The 22,626-nt window shown below is 28.4% G+C and overlaps 1 protein-coding gene across 8 annotated transcripts in view; it reads left to right on the forward strand.

The window, feature by feature from the left end:
* Nucleotides 1–22,626, forward strand: part of phtf (putative homeodomain transcription factor) — a 169,136-nt gene that overhangs the window by 115,949 nt on the left and 30,561 nt on the right. For all 8 annotated transcript variants that reach the window (XM_075359808.1, XM_075359759.1, XM_075359800.1 and 5 more), the window contains 4 exons: nucleotides 10,768–10,813; nucleotides 15,351–15,473; nucleotides 18,020–18,218; nucleotides 19,358–19,586. In XM_075359808.1, the coding sequence (XP_075215923.1) occupies nucleotides 10,768–10,813; nucleotides 15,351–15,473; nucleotides 18,020–18,218; nucleotides 19,358–19,586 (597 nt within the window). The remainder of the gene's footprint in view (nucleotides 1–10,767; nucleotides 10,814–15,350; nucleotides 15,474–18,019; nucleotides 18,219–19,357; nucleotides 19,587–22,626) is intronic.

Below are 22,626 nucleotides of genomic sequence, written 5' to 3' on the forward strand. Positions count from 1 at the left end.
TATAGTTATTGAAATTGTTTATATGTATTACTTTACTAAAATTAATTTTTTTAATCCTCTGTAATGTTAAATTATATTTAAATTCTATTAAATTAACCAGATAGTAATACAAAATATTGAGATAAGATATATTTTATGTTCATTTTTCATGAAAGTACTTTTTACAGGATCCTGCATCCTCAGTCATGATTGAAATAATTCCATAATTGTATAATAAAAATACTAAAATAATGAGAATTGTGTATTAATTTAAACGAGTGCTGCTATCTGTACAGTTTTTGTAAGACTGTCTCCCCACAAACACTGTCTGATGGTTTATGAAATTGAAATTTTGCTTTTATTTATATACGTAATATTTTTCTAATATATTTAATCTTATATCATCTTTATTAATTCCTATTATCTAAATTTGTGTTAATATCAAAAATAGAATATTTACTGTTTATTAGATTGTCTGCCATATTAGATAAACCTAATTTATTATTTTTGCAATTTGTATAATGTTTAATATTCAGGAAATCTAGTTTTAAAGGGTTTATTTGTTTTTCCTATGTAGATACCACCATAATCATTACATTTAATTTTATAATTTCACACAGATTGTTTATTTTGTTATTATTATTAATTTTGTTTTTTAAATATTTTATTGTGTGGTTATTAGATGTGTATGTTGGTTTAAATACTTCTTTGTTGTAAGTTTTAGTAATGTTTTCAATGATATTATTAGTGTATAGATACTTTATGTATATTTTTTCACATTTTTTTGTCTTATGTATTTGTTGTAAACTAATTATTTTATTATTATGTTTTGATAGTTGTTTTTTAAAAATATTATTAATTAAAGTAGTATCATATCCATTTTCAACCAGTATTTGTTTTATGATGTTTATTTCATTAGTATACATAATTATAATATTATATATTTCATTTTTATATATAATGTTTAATAAATTTTAATAAATCATGCCTCAAATTAAGTTCCTAAAATAAGCAATAGTAAAAATGAATAATTTTCAGTACAATAAAGCCATTATAAAAACAAAAAATTTGCCAACGTTTGTGAATTTCTAAATCGAACGAGTTTAAACAAGGATACTACTATAAGAGAAATTGTATAAGAATTGAATTATATAATACATGTTTAAAATTTCACTAAAACTTAGGACCACACATTTTTGATTATATAAAAAGTTTAATATAGAAAAACATAAATATAACCAAAAAAGACTTATGAAAACAGAATTTATAATTTAATCAAAAATAAATAAAAAAATACAAGTAATTATGATACAGAATTTTTTAATCAGAAACAATATGTTTAAACCTAATTTTATACATTCTCAAGAAAAGTTGGATAAAATTGAAAGTAATAAATTTTTAACTTAAGAAATATCAATTTTAATGATAATGAAAAATTAATCATCACTAATGATTTTAAATTCAACTTAATTGATGATGATAATAAAATTAACATTGTTAAGAAAATTCTTGTAGATTCTGAAATAAATTCCAACAGACTGAATCCTATAGATAAGAAACAATTACATTATATTATCAACTACAATATCAAAAAATTTAGTTGTTCACCCAAATACAAATATTTTTAAAAGCAACTATCAAAACAGTAATAAAATAACTACTTTACAACCAATACATTATAAGAGACAAAAGAGTGGAAAAATATACATTAAGTATTTGTACATAATAATATCATTGAAAACATTACTAAAACAATAAAGAAATATTTAAACTGACATACTAACCTAATAACTACATAATAAAATATTTTAAAAAACAAAACTAATAATAATAAAATAAACAATCTGTGCAATTTATTAAATGAAATGTAATGATTGTGATTGTATTTATATAGGAAAAACAGATAATTCTTTAAAACTAGATTTCTTGAACATTATACAAATTACAAAAATAATAAAGTAGGTTTATCTAATATGGCAGACCATCAAATAAACAATAAATGTTCTATTTCTGATGTTAACAAAAATTTAGAAATATTAGAAATTAATAAAGATGATATAAAATTAATTATATTAGAAAAATATTACATATATAAATACAACAAAAATTTCAATTTCATAAACCATCAAACACTGTTTGTGGGAGACAGTCTTACAAAAACTGTAACAGATAGCAGCACTCATTTAAATGAATACACAATTCTCATTATTTTAGTATTTTTATTATACAATAATGGAATTATTTCAATCATGACTGAGGATGCAGGATCCTGTAAAAGGCATTTTCATGAAAAATTAACATAAAATATGTCTATCTATCTATTTTTAATTTGTACATTTTTAATTTGGAAATGTAAACAAAGGAAAACCAATCAGATCAATGCAAGATGGCCACTGTCAAACACAACGACCAAATTTCTTTGAATTATATTTAACAGCAAAAACATCTGTATTTTATTTTTAAAAAACACGATAAAAAAAAATTTTAGCTCAATATATAACCCGCATCAAAGATTGTTTTCATCTATTTTTAATAAATCTATCTATCTATTTTTAATTTGTACAGTTTTTTAATAAATAATTGGCTAATAAATCAGATGGAGATGTAAACAAAGGAAAACCAATCAGATCAATGCAAGATTGCCACTGTCAAACACAACGACCAATCACAAAGAGCCCGTATGGCCGTTGCCAATGTAAACAAAATCACAACTGATTAAGTAACAAATTTCTTTGAATTATATTTAACAGCTAAAACATCTGTATTTTATTTTAAAAAAACACCAAAACAAAAAGAAAAGCCACCAAGAAGGATGACTTACAGTAAATAAATTAAAACACCCAACTTTCTTATAGCCCAGATAGACTTAAGACTATGCAAACAAAAAAAGTCTAAATAACCAAATACACAGAAAATAATATCCCTACCTAATGACCAAAAAATCCTTTGTTAGGTTATTTTTTTACATATATATGACTAAACAATCGTTTTTTGGTCATTTAGTGTTCTTTGCTATGTAAAAGCAAAGAACAAAATTCACAAATAGTAACACTGAAACTACACAACTAAGTATTCGTTTTTTTTGTTTTTCTAACCTCCGAAACCACCGTTATGCATTGCTTCAGTTGATGATATGAATGATTTATAGCGTATGAAAATGCCATGCCGGTCCGGGATTCCAACTCGGAACCACCGGATTAAAGTCCGAGACGTTACCACTCGCGCCACGGAGGCCGGCAAACATATTCGTTAGGAGCCGAATAAAAACACGACTTACCAATATGGCGTTGTGTGTCAAACCAATTTTATACAGACTATAATTACTTTTAATATGCGAAACCCTTTACAATGATTGAACATTAACTTAAACCTCTTCAAAAATTATTCCTTTTGAACTAAGCCACATTTTGATATCATTGTTTTTCTATAACACGGCTGGAATTCTTTTTGTTTAATGATAAGGAGTGTTGTCGAAGACAATAACCGAATTCTCTTCCAAAGAACATAATACACCGCTAAACTATTTCTAAATAATTCAAATTCGTGTAATTTTTTTACGAATCGTGTTTTATCAAAATCTCACCTTTTTCTCAATTGACCTGCAGGGTTTTGTTTTCTTTGAAGACCGTAATTCATTAGTAGATTCATACTTGATTCTCATCACGTTGTACACTGAAGCAGCACAACTTCTACTTACATTAGCAGTTTATTAACATCTGAAATCAATGCCGTTTGATTATTCTGTAATTTGTAAGCACTACTCTGCTTGTGTAAGCATTTAAAATAATGTGTTTTTTCGCACGACTTAAGGGCTTTTTTTCGCAGCCCACAAATCTTTATATATAAAAATGTTAAGTTCGTTTGTATACGCTTCAAAAACTCAAAATGTTCTGCACCGATTGAGCTCAAATTTTAGCACGATATATAACCCGCATCAAAGATTGTTTTTATCTATTTTTTGCATCAGTTACATACCCGCGACTGCGAGAAAACAGTTTTTTTAACAGTCAGCTGTGTACCAGTGACCGCGCCATCTGCCGGAAACGAGAGAAACACTCGCCATACTAGCTAATGACAACCGCAGTCACATGTGAAACAATACCTGTTCCCAATTACATTGTTTATTAACAAAAAAATAACGTATCCACTTGCATCTGATTCAGATTATTATACAATCTGAATTAAATATTCACTTTAATCGAGGTACTTTTGTGTGATCGTGTCGAGATCGAGCTGCACCTTTCACCAAGCTCTGAATTTATTAGAAAACGACCAACAGTGGGATATATGTATTAATGACGCGTGCAACACTGCACATCCAAACCAGATTCGCAATTATATTAACCGCTTGCTTCCTTTCATCTCCCACAGAGTTATGGGAAAGATATCGATAGCATATGGCTGAGGATATTTTGCATAGAGTACGCCTAGAAAATACCAATATGACCATGGAATTTTCAGAAGGCATTTACAACGAAGCATTTATAAATATTGAAGACAAGTGCTTAGCTATTGCAAATAAAGTTCTTAGTCAATTGGGAATGCCAGCACCCACCCGAGCTGCGATTGCTTCATTTGATGTGGATTTACGGCATGAATAGAGTTACAACATTGGTGATCTTCAGTCATATGTCCAATCAAACATTCCCAAATTAACGGGTGAACAGAAAGGCATTTATGATCGCATAATGCAAATGATAAATGACAGAGTTGGGGGGACCTTCTTCTTGGATGCCCCTGGAGGAACTGGGAAAACATTCCTCACTAGATTGATTCTAGCAACGGTTCGATCAAAAAATGACAATTATCCTGTTGCGGAATATTAATCAGCCAAAACTCTGCAACGGCACGCGACCTGCAGTTAAGAAATTGATGAATAACGTAGTGGAAGCAATGATTTCAACGGGGCCTTTCAAAGGTGAAGATGTTCTCATTCCTCGAATACCCATAATCCCGACCGATACACCATTTTAATTTAAAAGATTGCAATTCCCAATTGGATTGGCATTTGCAATCACAATCAATAAAGCTCAAGGTCAATCTTAAGAATTGTGTGGTTTAGATTTAGATGCGGATTGCTTCTCACATGGGCAACTGTATGTTGCGTGTTCCCGAGTCAGCAAACCAGATAGCCTTTATATCTACGCAGACAGTGGAAAAACAAAAAAATATTGTATATCCACAAGTATTGCAAAATTAAACTTCTATGAAACATATGCTTTGTTTTGTTTTGTATCCATGCAACCACAATGTACCACAGCAAAGCGTGGCGGGTAGAGCTAGTATATATATATATATATATATATATATATATATATATATAAATAGATAAATAACATAATATCATTATATATGTAATATTTGTATATACTCCTTTAGAACCAAATAATAAACAAAAGTGCTTTTCATTATATAATTCTTATTCTTGTTTGTTCTTTTTTGTTTATTGAAATTATGGAATATTCTTACAGTTTATCTTAATTAGGAAGACTTAAAAATTAATTAAAGAAAATTGATGATTAAGAAAAGAAACATTGATAACAGTGAATAGCTGATTAACTAACAAACATATTCCCGTAAAAAAGCTTATTATGTCAGACTTTCTGTTTTATTTTCCCAATTCCGACAGTCACATTCATTCATGGTAAAGTATAATAAACTGCATTAAGGTTTCTTTTTTACTTCATTCATTCTGAATTAATAATACTTTAATTATTTTAATTAAGAAGATGATATAAAAAGTAATATATTATAAGTAAGCACTTATAATCATGTAAAAGTATTTTTTTATGGGTCAAGAAGTTTAAAAGTTAAGCTTAATATTATATAATATTAATATTATATAAAGTTTAAAAGTGGCTGAATTATTATACTTCCCAAATTTAGGTATTAAAATATCAGTATTAATTGTGATCATTTGAAAGATGAATTGAATTGTCATTTGTATTCTAACATACTGAACCAAGAAAAGTATGGAGTTTTATATAAGCCAAAAAATTCCCTGGCTCCTCAATATCCTTAGTTCCATCATATGTAGAATACCTTTTGCATTGAAATTCTGGATTGTGAAAGAATGTTTGGTAAGGAGGGTTTCCAAGAGTGGATAGTAATTTTTTTCCATAACATACTTAAAATGTGTTATATATCAAGCTATTGTGCACTTCTTCCTGTTTATCTGTGTTTAATAATTTTCATGATTTTCCCCTCTTGGAGATTTTTAACCCTTAGGTAATTTTATGCATTACACACTCCTCATGTAGAAATTTGTATAGATTTTAAAATCCTTTGGAGAAGTAATAGTTACTCCCTTGGAGACACATTTGATAAGAATAAAGTTCAAATGAATAAAGATTTAATAGACTATATAAGAATATGCTTTGGTTACAGGAATGAATATTCTTATTGCCTCCTGTTCCCATTATCTTTAGTTGAGTATTGTGTACATTTGGGTACTGGCAATTTTATTGGAATCTAGCTCTTTTTTTCTGTTACAAGTTGTAAAACAATTTTCTTAATTGCAGTTTGTTTTTTAATGAGTATGATTAACATTATAAGATAGTATATTTATAAATACTATAATAGTATAATACTATAATATACCATACTATAGTATTATATAGTGTATACTATACTATACTGTAGTATTATAAATAGTATTTATTTAAGTAGTATAATATAATATAGTATTATTAACATTTTAAAATATGTCACACAATAGTTCCTTAGCTGCATTCTTACCTTAGTGTAAATTAATTCTGTCTAAAGACTTAACACTGATTTACTGATTGTAACTACAAGTATCTGGCTTTGAATAATCTTCGTGCTATGGTTAATTGAACAGTGCCATATCAGAGTTAATAAGATACTGGCTTTAAAAAAAAATTGTAATGTTTACTAAATTTAAGTTGAAACTCATTTTCTTATTTCATCACATAATCTTTTCTATTTATATTAGTATTATGTCAGCAAAGATTTTGATTTCTATAAGGAATAAGATAACTGGATGCTTAAATTGAAACTTATGGTTTAAACTTTCCATATTAGGATGTTTTAGTGCTTTATTTTATTGTTTATTTTTGTTAAACAAGAAAAATAATAATTTTTTTTGTATTTATTTATTTATTTTCTTTTTTGTATTGTAATTAAGAGTATAATCATAATTTTGTTTGAAGGAAACAGATTTAAAATTTTTCTTTTATCTAGCTTAGTTTAAATGGTACATTGCAGTAATTATCCAATTATTGATGTTGAAATTAATTTTTAATCTTGTTTTGTTTAAGTTTGATATGATAAAGCATTCCACTGGACAATTGGGTTTTTAGAATCTTTACTAACACTCTGCCTGATTAGTTGTATTAAAACTAATAAAATAAAAATCTTGTTGAGATTTGTATATGAAGCAGTGATTATTATTTAAACAATTCTTAATTCTTGAATAGTTTCTATATAAATTATTTATAGCGGTTGCTGTTTTTAATTACCCCTGATAATTTTTATTATTTTTATAATTCAGCTGAATTATATTGACAAACTCAATTTATTGGAAGATGTGAGCAGATACATTTAATAATGTTCAAAATAGGCTCCTTGTTCAGTCACATAGTGCTCCAGTGATGTTTCCATTGATGGTATGCCTTCATGAACTGCTGTTGCAGGATTTTGCTGAGTTTGCTTGTCACAGGCGGCTCTTTAACAGCTTCAACAGTCAGTCATGAATTGGTATCCTTTAATGTTGCTTTTTAGGGAACAAAATGAAGTTGTATGGATACAGATCAGGCTGAATTGGCATTTTCTTGTTGAACAGAAACTCCCTCATTGTCAGTGCAGAATGACTTGATCCAGCTGTTGGAGATATCAGGGTTCGTGCTTCCGCAAACTCGGTTAGCTAGATTCAGTAGGAAATGATATAGGACATTCAAGATGTCCAGACAAGGCCTACAGTGAAGGCAAAAGCTGAGTTAATAAATCACTTATGTCTACCGAGGCATTTACATCAGTGGCATCCCAACGAGGCCAGGCTTAATACTATGAGATGTAAAAAGTCAGAGGGCAAGAGACTACTCCTGTTAAAACCCATTAGAGCTAGGAACGGGAGTGTTGGTATGGTGACCTGAACATCACTAGGCGGGTGTCTTCCCCTATGGGGTTGGGATGTTGGAATCAGAATGGACATGAACGATGTGTTTTCAGTCTTGCCAACTGTGGATAGTTTTGATGTGTTGCTAAGACATTCCACTACAAGTTTTCCCACCTACTGCCTGAGATCCAGTCCATTTACTTTCAGGACAAGTCCTGTAAATTATTATTAATCTAACTAAATGGTATTGTATATTAAACTAAATTATTAATATTAATTATTAAATCATTATTACTTTTATAAAAAAAATAATCTCTCCCATACAACTCTCTTGTTATAATTGAATAATAACAAAAAAATCACTAATGACATCAGCTTAAAAGTACTGGACACTTTATCATATTCTGTTAAATTCATTGATAAAAAAACATTCAAATTATTTAACTTCAAACTATTGCTAATGCTATGTAATTATAATGAGTGATTGTAAAGCCACACAACCCAAATGACAACATATTATTCTTTTTTAAAAAGCCTTTTTATTAATTTACAAAATAATATTAACATTTACAAAATTATTACTTACAAGTTTATAATAAGTGCTGAAAATGTCCACCATGATTTTTAACGCTTGCATCAAAGTGTTTTCTTATGTTGTATATGACCTTTTTGAGTGTAGCAGCAGTGATATTTGATATACAGTCCTCAATATTTTGTTTAAGTTCATCAAGTGTATGCAGGTTTTTTAAGTACACATTATCTTGCAAAAACACCCACAAATAAAAATCAGGAAGACTCAGATCCAGAGAACAAGGAGGCCATAGACCACAAGAAATTATCCAGTCATCGAAGAAATTGCATACTACTGTTCACCATATGTGCAGTTGCTCCATCTTGTTCTAGCCAGCAATCATCTTCATCAGCATATACAAAGCTATAAACTGCATGATTTTTTCGTGATACTGTTCAGCTGTGATGGTCTCCAAAAAACGGATAGGCTCGACAATTCTCTGATTAGATACACCACATCCAAATTTTTTGCAAATGTAATGGCTGTTCATGGAACACATGTGGGTTCACTGAAGACCATATTCTGTAATTTTAACTGTTAACATATCTGCTAAGATGAAATCAAGCTTCATCACTGAAAAAAACCTTGTCTAGAACAGATGTTCATTTGAATGAAACTTCTAAACCACCAACAATACTCATTTGTTTCTCATTATCTGGTTCTTGGAACTGATGACTTATGTTAATCCAGTACAGAAGTAATTTTAGAACCTTAGTAGCCTTATGAACACTTCTGTAAGATAGCCCAATCTGGTTAGAAAGTTTTCGAAGAGACTTTTTTAGGAAAAGAAATAAGTGTTTCATTTATCATCTGCAGACTGTCGTCAGTTAAAACACTTGGACAGCCGTTCATTCACACTACCAGTACCCCAAAAAAGATTAAAGTGGATTGTTTGTCACGTTTGCATCTGGAAAAGCAAGTAACAAGTTTTCTTGACACTTTCTGTACAATTTCAATTCGCAGTAACTCACAACAATAAAGACGCGTTCTTCTTGCATAAAAGACATTGCTGCCTGGACTAAACAAACTGTTTGGTGCCCACTGTTGCCCAGAGACGTAATCTAGCCCTGCTACCATACACTGTTGTCGCACAAAAAATTACCGTAATTAAAATATCTTTTACAAGTTAACTGTCATTCTTACAAAGCAAAAAAATTTGGGTTGCATGACTGTATGATCACTCTGTGTGTGTGTGTGTGTGTGTGTGTATATATATATATATATATAATCTATATTCTGTTAGAATATATGTATTTTTACTATTCTTATATTTAAAATAATATGGGAATGAATCTACAGTATTCAGTTTGAATTAAAAATCAGAATCTAGATTGTTTTTCCAACTTTTGTTTTAAGGTAATCTTAATTTTAAGTTAATCTTATTTTTAATTTTAATATCATAATATTTAAATCATTGTTTTATTACATTAGACAGGTTATATTATATTATTTATATAATTATGATATGTTTATTTACCATTAATAAGGTTTTATGGGAAAAAAGTACTGAATTTATTAAGTACTGCAGTTTAAGATCTTTAATTACTTTAATCTTAGAACTGGCTCTAAGTCAGTTTTTCTACTTTTTCATGTATCTCAAATGGGAATGTTAAAAAATTATTTAGAACATTGCTGTGTGTGTTTGGTTATTATTGAATATTTGTTAATAGTTATAATATGGCATTTATAAGTTTTAAAATTACATTGATATACATTGAAATTTTGTTAAGCTTCTTTGGTTTAAAAAAAATAGCTGGCTGTGTTGAATACATTCTATTTTTAAGTTAAATAATTTGGTGTTCTATGTATATAAAAATTATGTACATTTTCTCAAAAAAATAAAAATTTATTTTCTGAAATTTAAAATATTTTAATTATTTTTTCAATATTTTTTTGTCAAGGAAAAATTCATTGATGAGAGACTTTTTTCTTGCAAATTACTACTGCATGTTACTTTCTGTGTAAATTAGTACTTAATGTTTTGAAATTTTATAAAGTACTTAATTAAAAAAGAAAAATTTTTAAATATCTTAATATAGCTTGTCACTTGGAGTACATTTAATTGCCAGTTCTAATCTTTAGTTATCTTTATATATATAATTTTTTTTTTTTTTCATTTACACATGTTTCTTTTTTCTAGTCACCATCTGTGATTCTCAGCCCAAGTTGTGCAGCTTCTGATAAAGGTAATTAAAATTAATAAAAATATTTGTTATTTCATTGGTATGTGCTCATTTTGAATGTTTTGAGTATCACTTTTTCTTTTTTTTTTTTAATATGTGGTTATAAGCCCAAATTTTGAGCTAAGAAATTGTAACCAAACTAAGCATCAAAAAGGGGGTTGTACAGGTAGGTAGGTCCTTTTATATACTTTCATATTGTTTTTTAATATTTTTTTCAAAATTAAATATCTTTTGTAGATAAAATTATAAAATTCTTGGTTGTTCATCCATTAATTTAAAAAAGAAGATTGTGTTTATACATATAAACTAGCATCCCTGACATGGCTTCACCCACACTATATACTTACTTGCATTTCTAGTCATAGTCAAGAGATGTTTAGCTGATCAGGAAACTCTGCTGCCCCCTGGGTCCCTCTGTGTTCATTAAACTCATGCTTGTGTAAATAATAATGATATATAAAAATTAAAGCCTTATCAGTTTTTAAAAACTTATCAGTGTATTGTAATTTCTTCAGAGCAGCAGCTTGGTCAGTACAGGATCTGCTAATTGGTTTTAGATTTTCTATCATGGTTTCACTGGCGAAATATGTAATCAGACTTAGAAACAAATTACCATCAAATTGTTACTAAATCTCATAAAGATTGATTCAATAGCGGTAACATAAAGCAGCAAAAGTGTAAGACACAATTTGTTTTTTTATACCCATTAAAAATATTAAAATTCAAATAACCCAAAAATGGTTTTTGGATATTAATTTGAAGAATATTTGCAAGTCCGACTGAAGTGAATATCTTATTTAGTATAGTCAGAAATGGAGAAAATTTGCAGTCATTCGGATTTTTTTTTACCTTTCTTCACCCAGTTAAGGTCGAATTTCAAAAATCTAGAAATTGGTTTTTAGATATTCACATGAAGATTACACACATTAATAATCAACTTGATATCTTCATTAGTGTCAGAGAAATTAAAAAATAGTAGATTTCATTGTTACTTCATTTTAACCCTTGGAATTTCAAAAAATCTTTCCGCAGTATGTACTTACAAAATGTGCGTCAACTTATCTTCAGTAGTTTTTGCTGGGCATTGATTATGAATCAGTCATGACTTGTTTTTTTTTTCTTTCTTTTGACTAAATAACCTTTTTAGAGGGTATCATAAATTAACTTTGATTATGCTTTTTTTGTGTCCACCCTTCTTCCATTGTTTGAAAGTATCGTTCCTTCTTTTCTTGTATCCACTTCATTCCATTGGTTGATTTTTTCCCTTTTTTGAAAACCTCCTTTCTGAAATACCTTTCTAAAAAGTATCCTGTCATTTATTATCTGTGTTGATTGTAATGTCTTTCATGTCTTCAATTTCCTGAAACCATGTGGACTTGGATTTCTCACTTCTTAGCAAGCTAAAGATCTGCTTAGTTAATCTGTTATCACCCATCTTATGTATCTCTCCATAGAATTATGGAGAGATAATAATCTTTTCCTCATAACATAATAAAGTGCTTATAAAATATTTTGGGTCTAACCACTGTTTGATAATGTCTCATTGTTCTTTATATACATAGATTTTTACTTCTAAAAGATGATAAGTTTTACTTGTTGCATGCAGTCACAAGGAGAGTATTTCTAAGGAAACTAAAATTTATAGTTTTAATAAACTTTGTCTATTAAAACTATTTTAATTTTTTTTCAGTTACTTTTGGGTACCTTATTATATTTTTCTTATTACAAATCCTTTTTTTTATTTTTTTTCTGATAATTAATTCACCACATAAGCTCAAAGCTTGTGCCATCAAAGCAAATATTTTGAAAATATTAATATGGAAATCGTTCAATACGTGTAACACTCTGGCATTAAATTTGATGCCCCCTGTTGTGGAATCAGCAGTTCAAAAAGAACTTCCATTATCGAAACCTCTTTTGTTTATTCCACAGTCTGCTCTACTTGAAACATGTATGTTGAAAGAACAGTGTGCTGTGATAAGATTTTTATTTTCTGAAGATGAAAACCAGTCTAAATTCACTCATAAGATGTTAAAATAGTGTAGTAAAAAGTGTGTTTACTGTACAAATTTTTATAAGTGGCTCGAACAGTTTTAATCGGGCTGAACAAGTATCACCAATTTTCATCATAGTGGAAGACCTATGAAAGTTTCATCTGACACTTTGTAAAATTACATTAATGATCTCATTTCTAAAAATTGATGCATATAGATTTTGGAAATCACTTAAGTTTTTAGTGTAAGTATCAGCACTGTTGATAAGCTGAATTTCCGCAAAATCTGTTTAAGGTGGATTCCAAGATGACAAGTTGACTTAAAATCACAAAGACGTCCGAATTCATATTTATATGAAACTTAAACAGTGGTTGTTAGCAGAAGGTAATCTTTTTTAGATTGCGTAATTACTTATGATAAAATTTGGTTTCATCATTTTGAGTTGGGACCAAATGTCAATGTATGGCATGGAAATGTCTTAAGTTCACCCACCAAGAAAAATTCCAAAACTACAGTATACATTAGCCAGTAAAGTGAAGTTAAAAACTTTTGGGAGTATAAAGACCCAAGTTATTTAGATTAGATTATTTAGAAAATAATGTACTGTCAACAGTGAGTACTATTGTGACATGCTAGAAAATAAAGTGAAACCTGCAATAAGGAGAAAACATCCTGGTTTTCTTTTTCTCCCTCACACACTCAAAAAGTATAATTCTTTAATGTAACACCTTCCCCATACTGCTCAAAAGAATTGAGAAACTATTCAAATGATGGATTAGAAGGTGATGTCACATCCTTTTAACAGTTCTGATCTTACATCAGATTTTTTTTATTTTGACATCAGATTTTTTCCTCTCCTCCACTTTTTAGATGGATTTTTAAAAAAAATGTGACTGATCCTTCCCCATGTATAGAAATCAACCTAACACATTTCAAGTCTTTACATCAACACCCTTCCAAAAATATTAAGCCAAATAGAGACCAACATTTACATACATATAATTTGTTGTAAATAGTTTTTCCCTTCAGTCAGAAAATACGTATATTTTGATTAATCATTTTTAACATCGCAGCAATTTTTTCCCAGCTATTGTATTCTATATACCCTGGGAAGTAAGACTGTAAAGCTCTGTACATTATGTAAGATGTTAAGATACATGTGATGCAATACAAAAAGTTTTTTCTTATGTATACGTGAACAAAACTATTTATAACAGTTTAAAAATACAACGTTTTTTTTTTCATAATAACCCCTGTAAAGAAACTGGCAATCTTTAGTTTCTTGAGTTTCTTCAAAAAATATTTAATTCAATACTGAAAACTGATTTTAAATATAGTCTGTATACATTTTTATACCAGCCCTTAGTGTTATAGAATGTTAATTTGTATGAATGTAGGTAAATAGGCCATTTCTAATTGTATAATTTTTTATAATTACTGGTTTACTTCATCTATATTTCAGTCTACAAGAATCAACATAGTCAAAACCAATCTTTTAAGCGTTATTTAAATAAATTTTTTATTCATCTGGTTTTTGTTTTTCAAAGAACATTTTTTTTTGTGGAAAAGGCTATAATTTGATAATTCATTTACCCTCTTCGATTAGGATTTTTTAAAAATTTATTTTTGTTTGTGAATTTTATTTTTATCAGATAAATTGTAATGTATTCTCACATTAAGTATTATTATTTTGCAAGTATTTGTTTGAAAAATCATTAGGGAATTTCAGATACCTATATTTTTTTGTTATATGCTCACACATTAGTTGTGTGTCCTGTATTAAGTAAAACATTTAGAAAAAAATAGTAAAACTAATAGTTATATTTTGATGTAATTTTTTTCTTTTTTGAATTAACTCTAATTAAATTAATATTTCATTGTTATAAAACATTTTGCCCAATAGCAGAACTGTGTTATTTGATATGTCTGTTTCACATTTGTACTTTGGATATGTTTATTATACCTTGGTACTTTGGATGGAGATGTTAATTTATTTTTATTCTATCAGAATTTCAACCCACAATATGATTGTAATTGTTTTAGAAATTGATGGGACATTTTTTGAAATGAAAATGTGATCTAATTTTTTTTGTGGTTGTTTAAAGATTATGTAGGCTTAATAGGTTGACAAAATATTGTTTAACATTACATTTCAAAATTAGTACATCATATTAAATTTGATATTTGACACTAATATATTAGTTGTAATTGTGCAATGAAGTGTACACATTTTGATTAATTCTTTTTAGGTGTATGAGAAATTTTACACTTTGTCATATTAAATAGTATAAGTATTCTCCCAAGGTATGTTGATATATGAATTATACCTTATCTTATTCATGTGAATTCAGAATAAAAAAAATTTTCATTAAACATTGTAATGAAATTACAAATAATAATGGAAGAGCAAGAATTTTGTTGAAAAAGTGACCAAATGCTTATGTTAAAATAATTGTTGTATGCTTTGACTGAATGTAATGATAAAAATTAAGTAAGTCAGTGTTACAATATTAATTGACTTATAAAATTTAATTTCTTTTTTGTAGTTAGTTGTACAATGTGGGAAAAGCGAGATGTAAAAAAAGCAGATTTATCAGTTCTTGATATAAGTTCTGCAATAATAGCACGTGTTGAAGCAATGCCTGAGCAGATGGAATTTTTTTATGCTGGTAATTATAAATTATTTTAAGTTTGTATTTTCAGTTATTTTTATTGAAATTGTATATTTTTAGTTATTATTGTTATAAAAAATGTATAGCTTTAAAATTTTGTTGCTCTTATTTGCCTTTTATCAAATGAATTTTAATTTATTCTTTACTTTCTGCTTGTTATATCAGTGTTTATGACACTAGTCAACAAATTAATCTTTTTTTTTTTTAAATAATACTGATGAAAATAGCTGTATTTAAATTATTTTGTGGCCCCAAATTTGAAAATGAAGTGCAAAATGCTGTAACCTGTATAGTTTTTTTGTTACAGGGCTTGGAAGTTTGACTAACAGAAAACGACATATTTACAATATAATGTATATTGAATAACAAATGTATTTACACCTAAAACATATTAAAGTTTAAACCTGTTAAACTACATTAAATGTAATTAAAGATGTTTTATTAAGGACTGTATACAAATAAAGGTACTATTGACAAAATGTTTCACGTTTTTCTCTTGAGTTCAGTAACTCTTTTTAAGAACCAGCAGTAGTCATCCATCGTAGATGGGTTCCAGCATCCGTAGTATAATGTTTCCATTGTCCTGGTGAAATCTATCTCTTTGTTCTTACTTACTGCACCCAAATGTTTTGGAAAAAATTCCTGATAAAGAGTGCAAAAAATGCATTTTTTCTTGCAACATCCTAATAATTAACAGACTTTTAAGAGTTATGTATAAAGGTTTTATAGTTCTCATCTTTGTATTACTCAGAAATTTCTTCACTGCACTTACAAAACAGTTCCAAGTTGCCAATTCTTTGTCATTTAACTTTTCTTTAAAAAGGGATCGCATAAAAGTTTCCTTATTTGAGGTCCAATAAAGATTTCTTTTAGTTTTGCATCATAACTGGGACAATAGCTCTTTTAAGTACTTGAAAGCATTATCTTCTTTGTTCATAGCTGTAACTAATTTTTTTCTTAGTCCAAGCTTAATATACAGATGTGGGAAAAACACCTTTTTTGGGTCAGTTGTGGGAGCATATAGTATATTTGGAGTACCTGGTTGAAAAGAAGTTCTATGAGGCCAATCTTTCTTAGTAAAATGATTGTGTGTTGTCTTACTGTCCCATAGTCATAAAAAAAATAATAATACTTTGCAAATCCCCTTTGAAACCCTAACAATATACTATCAGTTTTAAATCTCCACAAATATCATACTGATATTGTTCATTTTTAACATCATTTAGTATGGAATCCAAGTTATCTTAGCTTTCTTTCATTATTACTGAATGAGCTAAAGAAATAGGTGGTTTTTCGTTTCCATTATATGAAACAAGACTGCTTTTAAGCAGTAGTTAGTGAATCTATGAAAATACACCACTGTATTTGTTCCATATTAAGTTCATTTATTAAACCATGAATAACAGACACTTAGCGATCCTTCCATTTTATAAAAACCTAAAAAAAATTTTTATTCCATTTTAGGTAAAGTGAAACACTTGTGTTTTTATCTAACAGGTTCTACAGTTAAAGGCTGGAACCAAGAAGTTCAGCTCTTTGTTTTGACAAACCCAGGTCACGTACCAAATCATTTAATTCATTTTGAGTTATTAAATTAGGCTTACTCGTGGTTGGTAAAAACATGGTCACTACTGGTGGTTACAAAGAGTTGTGAATCAGATCCTGATGAAGGATACGAATCATCAGGAAACATAACATCGCCAAGTTTAAAGACACGATCAGCACTGGTATTTCCTGACTGTGAGGAATGGACCTTAATGCTGAATGCAAATTTGGATACTCAGTTTTGCCCTTTTGATTTTTTGAATACCCCTCTGTTTTAGTAATGCAGAAGTAAAACCTTCTGACCACTTACATGGCCAGAAGATTCTATCACACCAAACAAGTAGAAGAAGTAACAACAAATGGCTTAGAATTTTTCTTGCCATGCATCCACTGCACTAAATTTATGGGACAACTCACACTGCAAACATGAGGAGCCCAATGCTTATCTTGATCTCTAATTTGGCACTTAAAATATAAAAAGTAGGCTTTTTGAGTTCCTGAGATTTAGATCAAGTTCAAAAACATTTATTTTTGTAACATCTTGTTTAAAACTAATAAATAATATTTTATAACATTTATGGCTATTTATTTTAATTAATTTACTGCTCCATATGTTTTAGTTCTGTGCAGCTTAAGTTCTGTGCATTGTTGAGCATTTTTCCATTCATTTTGATGAGTAATCATGTTTGATACTTTTGATACTAACAGAGATGATTTTCCTTAATATATGATTTTTCTTAGCTATACATGTTTCGTGTATTGTTCAAGCAGAAGCTTGTAAAAACTACAAGGTACTTCTAGCTTTTACTTATGTAAGAAAACTAAGATTTGCTGTTTTTTTTTTTTTTTTTAGAAAAAAAATTAGCTTGTAAAGTTCTGTGGAGTAGAAATGATATAAATTTTTTCAACATTATAAATTAGATTTGTGTTATTTGGAATGTGAAACAATTAACATTATTCTAAATTTATATTTTATTGATTTTTTCTTTTTTTCATAGGTATGGTGGCATCGGTTCTGTTAGCAGCAATCCCTTCAATTCACCGGTTGGTCACTGATTCTTCTAACATGACAACGCTTACACAATCAGATAGTTTAGTTCCTGCTGCCTTAAATGTAAACTCGTTTGATTTTATTAGATCAATACTGAGCACTTCACTTGGAACAGTTATTGATTCTGCTTTTGGTTCAACTTTATGGTAAGTTTATAGTTAATATACATTTTAGATGACCCCAAAACCATTATCTCCTTTCTTTTGATTTGTTGTAATGTATAAGTAATCTTTTATCAGTTAAGGTATTAAGCTATTATTTTAATTCCTAGCACTCATTAATTATATATAACATTACTGGTTAAAGCAATCTGTTTGCTTGGTTTGCCAAGTCCTAACAATCAGCTTTCTTTTCATTATAAGTACAGCTTATTAATTCACTTTTTTCAGTTTTTGACTGTAAGAATTTTTTTGTTGCTTTTTTCCTTAGTTTGACTAATTTGCCAGAAACCAGTCTTTGTCCACATCCTTGAAATTATAGTAGGTTTTCCTAATTCCACAGATTAGTTTGTATATATTTGTTCAGTAAGTTTTACATTAGTTTCCTTTTGTGAAAATAAAAATGAGAGACTAAGTGGTTATTCATTATGTAGAAGTCTACGTGATACAATTAATAAATTAATGTGGAGTGACATACACAATTAAAAATGTTATGTAATAGTAATAATGATTAATTGAGCCATTTCGTTGAATTTATCTAAAGCTTTTTAACTTCTGCGGTTAAATTTCATATGTAATTTATAAAAAATCTATAACAGTGCAATAAAAAAATTATAAAAAAGAATTGTTGGTTGCGTGGGAACAAAATTTAACCTAATTTCCTTTAAGGATATTATTCTGTCAAAGTGAAAGGAGCTCAAGGCCAAAAATGGGGGGAAGGTAGGCTCACAGTGTGCATAGTAACTGCTTATTTGCTTGCATCTGACTGTATATAAGCATGAATGCAGGAACTCTGTGCCCATAGTGTAATGCTCATATCAATTAAGAAACGTAAACTAAAAATTGTGAATGTTTTGAAAATACTTTTTTGTTGGGAAAGGATTTGAATTGAGATTTTGTTGTTTTAGTACATTATTTATGTAATTAAGCTCAGTTTCATTATGGCTTTTTTCTTGATCTATTAAAAAAAAAGCATTTCATCAGAAAATAAAGATAAAACTTTTAAATCTGTTCTTGCTACAAAAAACTTTATATTTGTTTTTTTCCCCAGATAATTTAGTATGATTTATTAGGATTTTTATTGAAAAGGTTCTGGAGTAAATATAATATATTTTTTTTTTTTTCAGGGAAAGATGTGTCATCTTAATTGCATTACTGGAGCGTTGTGTTCTTGCTGGTTTATTCTTCTTTTTATTAGCTGTTGCAGAAAGAACATTTAAGCAAAGGTTTCTTTATGCAAAATTTTTCTCTCATCTTACATCATTTCGACGGGCACGTAAATCTGAATTACCTCATTTTAGACTGAATAAAGTTCGTAATATAAAAACATGGTTATCTGTGAGATCGTATTTGAAGGTGAGTGATCAATAGAGATTATCTAAAAACTGCCATCAATTTTCTGAAAAATACAATATGAATTTTTTTCTTTTTTTTTTAGGCATAAAATTTACCTAATACATTGACATACTGACCTGACTAGAAAAAGTATTATTTAATGGGTTCATCGATGTAACTGGTACTACTGTTGTTCTTGCTGGATCAGCAAATAATTTTAGACATTTTTGAAAATTTCTTGAATTTAACAAAATAAATGGATATAAAATTTGATTAATAAATAAGAAATTCACTAGGCAAAGTAAAGTAACATTGATAAATATCAAAACCCTTTTTCCCTAATTTCATTTCAGCAATGAGAATTAAAAGTTCTACAATGTATTAAACTGAAAAATATTTGAAAAATAATAAATTTACTTATTTTACTGAAAAATACCAATTGTAATAATGATGATAATAGTAAATATATAAATGAACATTAGTTTTGTATTCATAACATTGGGATATTATGCATGACATGGTGGTCATTATATTGTTCACAAATATAATCATCTGATAAGAACATATTTTCATTGAGAGTGGCCAATTATGCCTTGAACAATATACAAATAACAGTTGAAACATTACACATTAATTAAATTATATATTAATGAAAAGAGAAGTTAAATAACATCAGCAAATAAATTAAACATGTTAATAATCAGTAATGACAATTTTAGAAAATTACTGTGGAAGTAGGTAATATAACCTAATATACTTCATTAGCATGCAAAATTCTTAATTTTTCAGTCAGCAATTGTGACAGATTTAATAAAGTAAATTTTCAAAATTCTACAGCAAGTATATATATTTGTAATTCATGCTTGAAAGTAAGGGAAATGAATGGAACAGTTAACCTTTTTAATATAAAAATTATATCTATCTGTGCTCTTCTCCATACCAGCTCCAACACTCCATCTAATATATATTTATATAATATATACATATATATATATATATATATATATATATATATATATATATATATATATATTATAATAATACATATTTCCTTTTAAGTCTGTTTTGGTTGATTATTATTTATTTCTAACCTAACACTATTTTTAAAACTTCTTTTGTTTATTCACCTTGCATTCCCTGACCATACCAGTCTGTTTTGGTATGTCCCTTTGTATTCTTCAAATCCCAAGTCACTCCCTCACTTTTTACCCTATTGCTTGTTTTTTAACCTCTTCATCTAAAACTGAATGTAATATATTAATTTCATAACTCCATGATATACCTACATTAATATATATAAATAATATTCTATTTTGTATATATAATTGTTTATTTTACTGAAATCATTTTTAAAATTCATATATTCCTCAGTACTGTTAAATTATATAATATAAAGAAGAGTATAGGAGAAAAAAGATGACTCCATTTTTATGACAAATGGCAATATATTTATTTTCAGAAAGTTTATTCCACGTACATTTTGGTTAGGTAGTTATTGGGGTAAAAAGATATTTAGTGTGAGAGTGAATCTTCAAGAAAGAAAGGAAGTCATTTGGACATACGACAGACATTTGGAAATATATATCTTTTGAACAACATGATTCCCTCGTAGTTTTATGCACCCTCATGGTGCAGCTTGGTTTCTTATCATTCGCCTTGTAGAAAGAACACTGCTAGATCCCAGAACTGCACATTTTTGCTACTGTTGAAGCACTAACACGAAACGACATCATCAAGATGACAATATATGTATCCAGAATACATCCAGTCTATGATTGAGAAACAATTTAAGCTGAAGTGGAATTAAAAGTATTGTGTTAAAATGTTTCTGATTACGTTAGATATTTTTATTTTATTTTGAAGCTACTGTGTTCTGTAATATTGTAATACTTTATTGCATGTTACTACTACTACGTTTATATTTCATTTTGTTAATTTTAGTATTTTTGTGCATGTGTAATAAATATTTTTAAAAATTGGGCTTTCCATAACAGATATAATTAGTTAAAACTGTCTCCTCTGTATTCAATAGGAGGCAAGGTATAGCTAATACAGTTAACAACTTTGTAATAACAGGCAGAAAAATGGATGATATTACTTAATAAAAAATTACTTTCTACTAGAGAGTATTCATTTAATCCATAAATATTATGGAAAATTTGCTGCCTGTGTGAAAGATGCATTATCTTTCAACTGTTTTTCTGCCACTTACAAAGTACGGGTCAAAAAATAAACTACACAGATTTTGTAGTTTAAAAGTTGCTCTTTTTAACTATTATAAAACTAAAAAATTCTAAGAAGGTATACCTGAGATATAAGCTTTCAAAGGTAGGTAAAAAATCGAGCTAAAAGTTTTTGACCAAATTTGATGATGAACATCTCCTGACATAAGTTTTCAGTTGCTTTGAAACTTTAGGATTTTACACACAGTTGTGCCCTTTTTCAACAAAGTCTCATTCTGATTAAAGTACTAGATGAATAGCTGATTATATTAGCTGAAACTTGGACTTAAAAAATGTTGCAATAACATTTTAGCTGAATTTCAGCTGCTGTATCTCAAACCACATGCTAAAAGAAACTTGTGAATAATACATTTGAATTCTGCATAAAATGTTAACCAGAAGTATTAAAACTCAAACCTATAGCTTTATTATTGCCTTCAAAATTATAAGTCCAAAGTTACAATTTTTTGCATGCATGTACGAACTACCAGTAAGTATCCTTTTTTCAAGAGACCACAGAAAATCAGCAATGGCAGGTGTAAATGAACATTCTACAATTCTACAATTCTACAATTCTACAATTTGGTAAAATGGCATTTAAGACCACAGTGAATGTTAATGCAAAATTTGATGAAGTTTGGAGATGGTTGACTGGGGACCCCTTGTCCAGTTGACATGTGGAATGACCCCAAAGTAAGTATGCAAAAATACATCATCTCAAGAAGTTTTCTTCTGAAGAAGCTCACTACTATTTCAACAGATTGCCAAAATTGGTAAAATATGCTAAAAATTGGTATGAATTAAGCCTACTTTATTTTAGAAACAAAAATTGAATGATT

This window comes from Lycorma delicatula, chromosome 1 (assembly GCF_047948215.1).
Source record: "Lycorma delicatula isolate Av1 chromosome 1, ASM4794821v1, whole genome shotgun sequence".
Taxonomy (NCBI): domain Eukaryota; kingdom Metazoa; phylum Arthropoda; class Insecta; order Hemiptera; family Fulgoridae; genus Lycorma; species Lycorma delicatula.